We start from the raw sequence: 12,853 nt of genomic DNA, 5'->3' as shown, positions 1-12,853 counted from the left end.
AGTTTTTTTGTCTGTTTAGATTCATTTAATCGATTAGCTTTTTACATACGGAGGGAAACTGAAGGGAGTGGGTCTTTAAATACGTATCAGTCCATTCTTTATTCCTGAACGTTTTTAGCCAAGGACTGTGCGTGGTTTAAAAGGAAAAAGCAACGAAAGAACAAACACACTGAATCGCTTGTTTTAGCGATTCCATTTTATTTTCAGGGATTTTAAAATGGGAGAGACGTTATTACAATGATACTCTATGTAATAGTTGTAGTAGTAGGTTTAGGTTTTATTTTCTTTCCTTATGAGAGACTACGCAGTTGGTGTATACCTCCGCTATAGCTTTTTGCACTAGTTACAGTACTACGTTAATCAGAATTAATTGACAACCTATTTTTTGAGAAAACAAAACACCGTCGTTAATTGTCTAAATTTACCACAACAAATTGAGAAACAAAAAAAAATCAAAATTGCGGAAAAGCCAAGCCATAAAAAACCAAAACTAAAAAAATTTAAAAGTTGCTAAAAAAGAAATTCGAAAAAAAAACACGACATTTGGTAAAAACAACAAAAAATCGAATTTGAAAAAAAAAAAACAATTTGTTAAGAAATGTGTGAATATTTTCAAATTTCACAAAAAAAATTAAACGGAACGAAAGTCAAAATTATATAAAAAAAACCAAAATGGTGTTAACTAACAAAGGAGACATCCCAAGGTTTTTCTTCCCGATTTTTTTCAAACTCGGGGTTTAAGTCATGTACCTTGAAAGCTCCTAATGGTCATTCGTTTTGCCATGGCAACCAAAAATGTTTTTCACAACTCAAGTTTAAACTTTATCTACGTAAAATATCATGGAATTGCCATTTTCAAAAAATTGTAAATTTAAATTTTGGCAAAGCAATTGAGTAAATTCGATAAAATTGGGTAAAATCAATTAAATACAATCCGTGATAACGTAGATAACGATGGCAAAACTTTTCCCTTTAGGAGCTTTCAAGGTACATTAAGGTCTACTTAACCCCCCGAGTTTGAAAAAATCGGGAAGAAACACCTCGGGATGTATCCTTGTCAGTTATGGGCTATAAGTCGTTGATGACTTAATAAAATTAAACACAAGTGTAACTATCAACTGAATAACGAATAAATGTGAAATTAAATATAAAAATTCTGATCTACTTTAATTTCATAAAATTTCCGAATAAAATTCGGATGAAAGGTTTTTATTATTATTTTAATTTTCTTTGAACAAAAGTGGGTGAAACGGATTGCTATACTGAATCATCCGTATTGTTTGAAAGGGCCATTCATTTAGCGTTTCTACCTTCATTGGGGGAGCAAATGTAAAAATCAATAGCATGGAAAATCCGATCCCTGAGAGAGTCGACGGGGCGGGGAACTGCGGGAATTTCCCCTTTTAACAGGAAATCAACAAGGCAAGCAGGCGCCTAGAAACACTCCCGTTTTCCGTGTCAAGGGGGGGGGGGAGGTATTTGCCTCTTCGGGAGACAAGGCTTAGAGGGCCTGCACTATTAATTGCACGGTCTGCACTGGAAATAAATGTTCCCAGCGAGTGTTAACGCGTTAGTGCGAGGGTCATTTAACGTTTGACAGACTTAGTATCGTCTAAGGTTTATTTCTAATATAGGCCGTAGTTAAATATAATTCACGTCGTGATACCAACGTCACCTGCAAATAAAAGCTCGCTGTAATCTTTCATGGTGTGGAAAAATTGCTAAAATAAAATTTCTTAATGTGGAATAATTAAGAACAGGGATTGTTTGATTTAAATCACCTATTATACTTTAATGTATTTATGAAAGTGTACAATACTTTTCATAGTAATGCCAATTCAGAGAAAACTAATATATGAATAATTTAATAAGGAATAATTAAAATTTTAGCTTACAATTGTAATCCACGCAAATTATTCATCATATTATCAAGAAGAAAAACAGACAAAATATTTGAAAATAAAAAATTCGATTTAAATAAAAAACTGATTTAAATCAAAGAGATCCGATTTAAATAAAAAACTGATTTAAATAAAAAACTGATTTAAATAAAAAACGGATTTAAATAAAAAACTGATTTAAATAAAAAACTGATTTAAATCAAAGAGATCCGATTTAAATCAAAGAGATCCGATTTAAATCAAAGAGATCCGATTTAAATCAAAGAGATCCGATTTAAATCAAAGAGATCCAATTTAAATCAAAGAGATCCAATTTAAATCAAAGAGATTCGATTGAAATCAAAGAGATTCGATTGAAATCCAAGAGATCCAATTTAAATCAAAGAGATCCAATTTAAATCAAAGATATACAATTTAAATCAAAGAGATCCAATTTAAATCAAAGAGATCCAATATTCCAATTTAAATCAAAGATATACAATTTAAATCAAAGAGATCCGATTTAAGTCAAAGAAATAAATTTTTCGATGTTTTAAAAAACCAATCCAAAAAAAACAAACCTGCTTAAGAGTTAGTTTCAGAATTTCTCAATTTCAAGAGTACTAATGACCTAATGTTGATAAGAATTATTGAAAGAACAATGCAAAAAGTCTTAAGTTTTCGCCAAAGTGACAATTTTTAAACCGAAAATAAAGAATTGTCTCGTTGTTCTTGCAAGATTTGTCAGAATCTTCTTAGATAGTTTACAACAAGAATGTAAGTAATTGAAGAATTGAAGTAATCTTATTTTTTTCTTGCAAAAACATGTTGTTAAACTAAGAGCACATTCTCGTCTACTTAACTCACCCCTGGTTTATGTAAAATCTCTTTCCCCCACACCAGCTTTCAAATCTAAGCCTTGGCCCTAAAGAAAGCAATAAACCTGCCATAATAACAAAACGAAAAACTGTCTAAGAGATGATTCCGAAAGGGTGACTTCAAAGGACACATATCAGTGAAAATAGGAAAGGAGTACTAGGAAATTCGGAGGATTTCTAGAAAAAAAGATGGTTCTATTTTTTTGCGTCTTCCGCGAATCCGCTAATGCAATATTTTCATATTCCGCAAAGAGCGAATTCTGGGTTTATCTAATTTAGGATTTTCTGAAAATTACATTTCTTCTTTTTACGGTTTATACGGAATTGAGTTACAGGTGGGGAATAACGCGTCGCTTTTTATAAAGCCCTAATGGAGCCCGGCCAAGGCTTAACGAGAAAATACATCCGTAGACGCGAAACGAAAAACGCGTCTTAACTCACGGCGAGTGAAATAGCTTTTGGTCCTCGACTGGTTGCTAGGCCTAATACAGCCTTTTTCTCTCTCTTATAAAATGAAGGTATCAGATAGGCCTAAGGAAAAAATACAATACATAAATGCATATATTCTTAAATTTGGTTCTGCCCCTTCTCCGAATGTTAGATATAGAATCGTCCACGTAGTAAATCCGAAAACTTTAAAAGTTGGAAATTCGATATTGAACTCGCCATAAGTAAATATTGCTTTGTAGACAATTTGGGTGTTTTAATTAAAAAAGTTATTTATTTCCAAAAAAAACATATCTAAGTTGAAATTTTTTGTTACTTTTAAATCATTATATTCAATGCCAATGTTTTAAGGAAGCTGCCATCTTGAATTCTCGTAGTAAACTACCCCAAAATCATTCGAAAAAAAATTGTACAAAACAGTGCCTCACTGAGAATCAATTATTTCTTGCAGAAATTCTTATCAACTTGACGTACTTATTTGGCACCATAAACAACCATTAATTTATCAATTTCATTATTAATTTTATTTTATTTTATGGGTCATCTGATTTAATTTAGTTTGATATAAATCAAATGATTTATTAATTAATTGATTTAAATTACTATAAATTTTAATTTTATTTCTATGCATTAATGAAAAAGTAAAAACTGATTGCCGTAGCAATGAAACTTCAGAACCAACTAAGTAGTACCAAATAAATTTAATTTGGTTTACCCCCATTTCGCCCAAAATAGTTCTCCCAATTCCAATTTCTCCCAATCCTATTCGTCCCAATCCCATTTGTCCCAAAATAGTTATCACAAATCCCATTTGTCCCAAAATAGTTATCCCAAATCCCATTTGTCCCAAAATTACACTTGGTATAAACATGAATCTAAGTTTTATTTTAATATGCAAGTACATCAAATTTTGCCCATATGAATATGGTAAACCTAACCTAACCTAACCTAACCTAACCTAACGCCAAGACAATTCACATATGGGCCCCTTCCTATTTTATTAGACAATGTCGTCAAAAAATATAATGCCGTCAAAATGTTACGCTGTATTTTTTTCGACATATCGACTCGTACCGATGAGATCTAAAACCGCGCAATTACCATATATTTGGAAAATAATGATTGGGAGAAAGGGGAATCCATATTTTTGGGAATATTGATCGTTGGGAGAAATGGGAATCAATTTTTTTGGGAAACTTGATCGTTGGGAAAAATGGGAATACATATTTTTGGGTTAAATGAACTCCGGTTCGGAGAAATGGAATTGGGTCAAATGGGACACCACGTTTTTGGGAGAACTGATAACTTTAGGAGAAGGTAAAATTGGGATAAATGGGAACATACCTTTAATTTAGACTAATTAAAATTTTTGGTTTACATAAGCAATTAATGCAAATTATCAGTTAATTTGCTATGGAAAATGATACATAAAATGATTAAGGGGGGTAGAAACTAAATTGAAAAATTCATTATGAAGCTTCTGTTAAACCTAGCGCCAGAAATGTTAAATGCATTACTCCACAATAAAAAAGAAAGTTCATACTCCCTTTAAATATCAATTAAAATAAATCAATAAAATCAAAAAATCCCATTTCGATAAAATAATTCGATATTTTTTCCGATATAAAAATTACACAAATAAATGTAGCTCCAGCATTTTTGAACTAAGGATTTCAGATAGCGTATATGGTCCAAAGGAAAGTTTACTTGGCTTTATAATAACGCTTGGCATCATTAGGATCGCGCGCAGAACAAGGCAAGTTAGCCTTGACACAAATAAAGGAAAAACACACAATTCTTCAAAATCAATTTTATCGTTACGGCGCGGCGTTTGTGTAGCCGTAACGTGAAGCTTTTGGGGCATAAACTATGAAGTCAGCGAGTAAGTAGATTTGGAAAGCGTGAGATTAAAATCCCGGGATTAGGCCTACTGCAGCGGTGAAAATGGAGCATAATTTGAGGCGTTCACTCGGTAACGACGTAATTAAATTTAGGACAAAGGAGGATCTGCTAAACGACTTAGGAGGTGTCGCCGTAAAAGATTAACGCTTTAATTACATTCTGAATATTAAAGACTGTTGTTTATTGTTTACTGTTGTTTGTGTTATGTAAAAAATATAATATCCCAAAAAGGAACCTTTTTGCCATTTTTAGGGGCTTTCAGTTTACTACGAAAGCTGAACGCAGAAATGCTGTATCTCATTTTTCCAAAACATATTCATACGCCATATTGAAAAGTTGCGTAACGAAAACCAAATCGACTTTATCTATACCTGTATTACAATAGCACCATATAATAAAAAATAATTATATTTTTTGAAAATTAAGTGAATGTATTTATCGTTTTACCTCTAGAAAACTAAGCATACTATTTATTATAAATGAAAAAAAAAACAAAGTATTACCTTTCTAGTGTACCTTAAAATAATTAAAAATTAAGATTTCTACATAAAACTATAATATGTGACGTAACTTATGAACTAGAAATTATTTGATATAGTTTTTTTTATAAATTAAGATTTTTATTTTTAAATCGTTTTTCCCGGAATATGTTTGGGGCTAATAAGCCTAAAGTTGTGAAAATTTACATCAACGGCTAGAAAATGGTACTGAATGTCTCTAACATAATTACCAGACGATTTCGCCCTACGCGTTTTCTAGCGTGGGTTTAACCTATCTTTTAATGTTGTCACCAGTTGCAAAATGATCGTTTTTATACCCAAGGCTTAACTACAAATATTTTAAAACATTTTAAATTATGGACCAAGAATCTAAGGCGACTCTGCGTTCAGGCTTTAAAAAGCAGGCGTTAATACTGGGGAAATCACGGGCAATTTTAGTTTAATGTGGAAAAACTTGGCGTCGTTAAATTCGATTTCCGGCGTAGTTTCGTAGATAAACTTGAGCGTTCACGTTCAAAATGGCACCGTTGTTGTCGGTTAAATGATTAGGCTTAGTAAGTTTTGGGCCCTTCTTTTAAATTGGTTCTTTAAAAGTTTATGTAATGGTAATTAACCATTGTGATAAGTAAAAATATCTAATAAGCTGCATTTGCCTGAGGTTTTTTTTTATCAAATTCACTGGAATCCATTTTATTTCTTAACTTAAAAAATTTAATGAACTAAGCCTAACCTAACTTTATCGCACGTACTGTCGCCTAAGCCCAGACTAAGCCTCTCATAGTGATAGTTGAACAGCATTCTTGAGGCGTTTCAAAGCGGCTGATGTACCTCAGTAAGCCTTCCGATTTAGGCCACACCTACCGTGTCAAAATATCGGGAACCCTTAGATTCTTGGTCCATGTTTAAATCTATATTACTTGAACTGTTTACATAGTCTTCTTTAAACAAAATTTAATGACATATTAATATTGCGCTTAAATGTCAATAGAGCATTAGTGGGAACCAGCTATTAAACTAATAGCGCGAGCGACCCCGCAAGAACGACTTCAAAGGGATCTCGCACCACTTCCCCCCATAGATGGAGTTAGTGGACCATACTCTGTAAATTAACTGCTCCCTGAACACTGGTGTAAAGCATGTCGAACACTTCTACAGGAGCACTTTATAGTCAACTATTCGCTACCCACGAAAATTTAAGGCTACAGTTGTGGTTTCATATTATTTGTCAATCTGAATACATTCCTAAATGTAGCTGCTATCTTATGGATAAGTATTTGATAACTAAATATTTTATAGTTTTAAATACAAGTTATACAACTTTATACAAATATAATTTAGGGTAACAGATAATAAATCATTGTAAAACTCACCATATTTGTAATTTGATAGGCATTCCATCTAAATTTATAATTTTCTGTTTGAAGTCGATACCTGCGTAATAGAAAACCATTTAAGACAAGTTGAATAAGGAAAAATGCATATACAATAGCTAAATAGAAATTTCAATCAATTGTTTTGCGTTATATTTTCATTCTGCGGGCTTCAATCCCTATTGGAATCAACTTAAAATTAAATGGGTCAAATATGTCTAAATGTTATAACGTATTGATTATCCCATTTTTCGCGAAATATAAAGCTTTAGAAATATATATATATATATTTTTTTATTGGTGGATTCTTTTCGATTATAAGATATTTTTATCTTCAACAAAACTGTTTTATTCCCGTAATATTTTTATTTTGGTAGATATTTCATTATAGCATAAGTAACATAATACACAATATTATGTTACTTATGATTATAGTAAAAAGTATTTTCCTAAGTGGAAAAGTGGGGAAAAACTACCGCAAAAGGATTCTATAGAGTTCAAAAGCATCAATTTGAAACCACTGACAAGTTAATTGTAAGAATTAAGCCAATCTATATGTAGAAATTTTGAGAGACTAATTTTTATATTTCCTGTAATGCTAGTAGAGAGTTTAAGTCCTCGACTTTATGAATGCGATTTTCTCAATATTTTCATATAACTATAACAGGGTTGCCACAATATTTTACGATTCCCTGTTTTCCCAGAATATTTTTAAAAATAAACTGACGTTTTAAAAATCCTTAAATATCCACAACGTTTTAAAAATCCTTAAATATCCCCGACGTTTTAAAAATCCTTAAAATTATCCCACGTTTTAAAATTTCGTGATGTTTGAAAATTCTTAAAATTCCAAGAAATTTTAAAAATTCTTAAAATTCCCCGACATTTTTAAGATTTTTAAAATTCCAAGACATTTTTAAGATTCTTAAAATTCCCCGACATTTAAAAAATTCCCTGTCATTTTAGGTCTACTCTCCAGCTCTCTGACCTTTCCCTGACCCGTGACAGCCCTGTGTATTTACGAGTTCACGTATAACTGTCCCGTTGGCGCGGTATATTTAGTGGCGACTAGAGTTGTTGGCAACGTAAGGTAACAGCACTCCTTCGCTGTCAGCTATCAATAATATTCCAATAAAGCTGACAAAAGAACACTCGTAACATAACGCGCCAGTGGAGCTCCAGAGCGAGGTGAGCTAATATTTCATAATGCCTTTATTACGGAGCCCGTCGTTTCGCCGGAAATAACGAAACAAATGTCACTCGCAAGCGGAAATCTGACACGAGGGCCGACGAATCGACCAGAGTTTTGGACAGTCTAGGATACGTCAAATCGCGTTTGTTTCTCGACTATGGTCAGGCCTATTATTAACATAGACGGAATTGCTAATTTGCGACGCGCCATCTGGCGTCGCTTTTCTTACTACAACGAGATCACAGCCGCGTACATAATTACTGTCAGAGTGTCGACGGAATGAACCGTAGTATGGTTCGCAACAGAGTGTCAATTTTAGTCGCTTCCTTCCAAATGACGCAGCGGTGAGATCGTGTAGGATTGTAAATGTAGTCTTATTGCGCACGTTTTTCTTAATCGTGTTTTAGCGCGAGTTTCACCTGTGTAATAATCGGGGTAGGTTAAAACGAGTTTCAATAATCACACTGCCTTTAGCAATTAAGATGTTCCTGGTCCCTTAAGCTGACGTCACTGTAGCATTCTCTTCACCCAATGCGACTAGCAGAGGATACTTATATGAATGAAGTGTGCGAGTTAGAAACACCACAGGGTTCGTACAAAATTCCGGAATTAAATTCATTTCCAGATTATTCCTGACCAAATTGACAATTTTCCCCTGACCATAAATAAATAAATGATTTTTTTAGGTTAAATCTTTAAAAATATTGATTATGTATTTTTAATGCATCTTTCAAAAATGTAATTGCCCGATTTTCTTTTTGGGTCATTTTAAAATTCCCTTACTCTTGTGGACCATTTTAAAATTCCCTGACTATTCCCTGACCATTTGTAATCATTTTCAAATTCCCTGCCTTTTCCCTAACCTTTGGGAATCATTTTCAAATTCCCTGCCTTTTCCCTGACCTTTTTGAATCATTTTCAAATTCTCTGACTTTTCCAGGTTTTCCAGGTCGTGTACGAACCGTGCACAATATTCATAATTAAGAACCGCCTACGCATTCTTGTTAAACGTTTCATTGTGCGGGCTTCGTTTACCCTGGCCTACAATCCGCATTGGCATCGCAAAGATTAAGGCCCTGCAATAACAAGTGAGTGACAGAGCTAATTTATCGACCCGACGCGAAGGTTATTAGGACACCCTCGTATGATTAAATCTAATTAAAATCCAATCGGCAGCTTTGGCCGTGTAAAGATTAAAAATTATTAAATCATCTTTACATTTTTCATCTTGATTATTCGAACACCCTGTAACCTAGGAGCAACAAACGCAAGGAGAACGCAGCTAGCCTTCAAACACGCTAACGCAGTGTTGTGTACAAATATAGTTTTGTTGAAAAATCTGACGCTCTTTTCCGTTTATGGAAGTAATCAAATATCTCCTTTCACTCTCCTCTCTCTTTGTGAAACTCCTCTCACGCTCTTTGAAGTTTTGCGTATCTCACCTCCTCTCAGATTCTCATCACACTGCTCTCACAGGGGTAGAAAAACGACCATGACTGGCCGGTGGCCACGTTAGATTTACTGTCTTTAACTTCTTTATAACCTTCTAATGTTATTTTCGCTAATTGTACGTTTTGGCTTCGATATGGGCCAAAGTTACATAATTATTTTCAAGAACGTCATATTCTTATTTTTCCTTTGTTTTTGGTTTTCTTACATATAAACTCAAACTCACCAATTTTGACAAGTTAATGGTTGGAGATTATCGGTTTATTTGGGCCCAGCGTTAAGAGATTCACGGGCCCCAAAGCAGAAAGCGATGAGTGGGGCCCCACTGTGAAGTCTCATGCGAAAATATTCTGTTTATAAAGTATTGCTTAAACTATCAAGTTTTTGAATAATGTTACATCAAAATTAAACGGTTTAAATGCTTAGTGCTTGTATTTTTCGTTGAAAATTGTCTATCGAATTCGCTCAAACTGAAATCAATTGAATCAACTGAACCAATTTGCGCAAACCCACATAGCTAAAATGTGAAAATAGACCGAACCACCGTCAAGTTAATACTATATAAAACTCACTCAAAAATCGAAACCCGCAAAACCAATAAAATTTCCTATTTAACTGTCCAAGATGTCGAAACAGGTAAAACCAACCAAAAACCAATAAACCTTCCCGAGTCAATAAAATATCTGATGAAAATTAAAACAGTTCAAACGTTGTAAGCCCTCAAAACAGACCAACTGAAACCAACTTTCTTAATTTCAAAACTAAACTTTAAGTCTAAAAGACAAGTCTTTTATTAATTTCTAAGTTGCTATTAAATCTAGAAAAATATATATAAGTTAACAGTCTTTTGGTTTGAAATATTATTAATGTTTTGTTTATGATATAATCGTGAGGCCCAAAGTCCCTTAAATCAATGGGGCCCAAAGTCGTTTGCACGGTTTGAATTTCTGGACATTTTATTGTTTAATGTCACCATAATAATATCATTCTTGTAGCAAAATTAAGAAAGCACTACACGCATTTTACAATACAACACCTAATTTCTAATAAATTAAAAAATTAAGTTTCTCATTAAGGATTTCAGTATTAAAACTCCAATATCTAGAAAGATCAGGTAGTCTCGATATTACCAAGCTTCATAAAATCTAGACTAATTAAACGCCTTTAATCGTGAAATTATGCGTAAATTTAATAGGCTAATTATAACATCGATGTTATAGCTAACGGTTTCAATTTAGCGTGCCGTAAATCGGGCATCGAATCATTATAGTCTCTGTTTATCGCGTAGTAAAAGGCCGTCAGCTGGTCTACTAGACCCCAACGCGTCAGAAAATATCGATTTCTTATGAGTCATTTCACTAAAGTCACCAAAACCAGTCACGTGGTTTAGACTAGCAAAACCACCAAATCTTCTAAACGCGGAAGTAGCGACGAAGCGGATAAACTGGACAAACGATACCGAAAACAATTGGACAGCTTACGCCGAAATTGACCTTTACGTATTGAAAGAAAAACGAAATACAATACTAGCGGGTCCACCTTGCCCGTTTTACGCTCAAAATAAACACAGGCGCCAGAGTGGCGAGAGTCTCAAAGCGGAATATCTGGCGACTGACTGCCGACGTTTTAGCAACGTCCAAATTACATTTCCACCGTCATATTTAAAACATTAAAAAAATTGAAATAATAAAGGTTGTTATTTAAATCAATTAGTTAATATTGGCAAGGCTAAAATTTGGAAAAGGCTAAATTGACAATTACCCTTGAAAAAGCTCGGTCCATGCCTTATATTTTGGCATACGCGCCAAGGCAAACAACGCGTTAGGCTTAGCGTTTGACGGCTAAAATAGGCCAATTTTGTAAATTGAAAGGGTGAAAAACTCACCGATCGTGGAGATGTACGTATCGTAGAACCTTTCGTCGCAAAATCTGTGCACGATGCATGTTTTACCGACATTACTATCGCCTAAAACGAGTACTTTGTAGGTAGCTGCGAAATCCACCGCCATATTACGCTAGTTTGTTCGGAGTGAGCCGACGACTGTGTTCCAGGCTCTCGCGTGTATCGATCTCTAGGTTCCCGAGCTCTATGTGATTTTGTGTGAAGGTCTATTCTCTTTAAAGGCTGTTGTTGGCCTTAAGCTCCGGCCGCTTTCTTATTGGAGGGAAATTACGTCATCTCTTCGTGTAGGCGGCGCTACCACTCAAAGTTTCTTTGTTTTTTATATCCAACACTTGTAGTCAAATTGTCTTGCCATCAATGTTTTATTCTTGCATGTTGGGAAGATAAATGTTGCTTAAATTTAACATTTAACTTAATTAGTTATTTAGTTGGTTAACTGATTTATATTATATCGTGACGTACTTTGCCTTACGAATACGTCATACGTTACGTAAAGGGTGGCCTCTGGAAAAACGATCTAAGGCAAATTACGTTATCTCTCCGTGTAGGTGGCGCTCCCACTCAAAGTTTCTTTGTTTTCTTTTGTCACGAAAAATTCGCCAAAATCGTTATTTCCGACACCTGTAGTCAAATCGTCTTGCTGTTAATCAAGTTTTTATTTCTTAAAAACGATGCGATGGACAGGTAAACGTTAATCGTTTTAAACAATGAGGTATAACATAAGTGTTTAATATTGTTACACTTACATAAGTGTGTCACTTCCTATTCTTCACATGCAAAAGTTTTACTGATAAGGTGATATCCCAAGGTGTTTCTCCCCGATTTGTTTCAAACTCGGGGGTTTAGTAGACCTTCATGTATCTTGAAAGCTCCTAAAGGGAAAAGTTTCAAGGGCCATCCATTTTGCCATGGCAACCAAAAATGTTTTTCACAACTCAAGTTTAAAGTTTCTCTACGTAAAATAGCATGGCAAAATCACGGATTGTAGACCCTTGCGATTTGACCAAAATTTTATTGATTTTACACATTTTTATCGATTTTACCCAATTTTATCAATTTTACCAAAATTTTAATTTTTAGAAATTGTGATTTTACCATGTTATTTTACGTAGATAATGTTTAAACTTGAGTTGTGAAAAAAATGTTTGGTTGCCATGGCAAAACGAATGGCCATTGAAACTTTTTCCTTTAGGAGCTTTCAAGGTACATGAAGGTCTCGGGATGTCTCCTTGTGAGAGCTATTGTCAAGACAGACTGCATTACGGGCTTCGTCGACGTATTGCGTCCGCGTGCTAACGCGTCACACGTAGAATTTGACAGCGCCTCGCTAGG

At 34.1% G+C, this 12,853-nt stretch overlaps 1 protein-coding gene across 1 annotated transcript in view; it reads right to left on the bottom strand.

Annotated features, from left to right (window-relative positions):
- RabX4 (RAS oncogene family member RabX4) overlaps positions 1-11,661 on the bottom strand; it is a 36,098-nt gene extending 24,437 nt beyond the window's left edge. The window contains exons 1-2 of the mRNA XM_090163151.1: positions 11,504-11,661; positions 6,978-7,038 (exon numbers count right to left, since the gene is read on the bottom strand). Coding sequence (XP_090019277.1) covers positions 6,978-7,038; positions 11,504-11,627 — 185 coding nt within the window. The 5' untranslated portion in view covers positions 11,628-11,661. The remainder of the gene's footprint in view (positions 1-6,977; positions 7,039-11,503) is intronic.
- Between the last annotated feature and the right edge of the window lie 1,192 nt (positions 11,662-12,853).

Source organism: Leiobunum rupestre, chromosome 11, assembly GCF_980474605.1.
Source record: "Leiobunum rupestre chromosome 11, qqLeiRupe1.1.hap1, whole genome shotgun sequence".
NCBI classification, from domain to species: Eukaryota; Metazoa; Arthropoda; class Arachnida; order Opiliones; family Sclerosomatidae; genus Leiobunum; species Leiobunum rupestre.
Note: the sequence above shows the minus strand (reverse complement) of the source record. Positions and strands in the feature narration are given on the sequence as shown.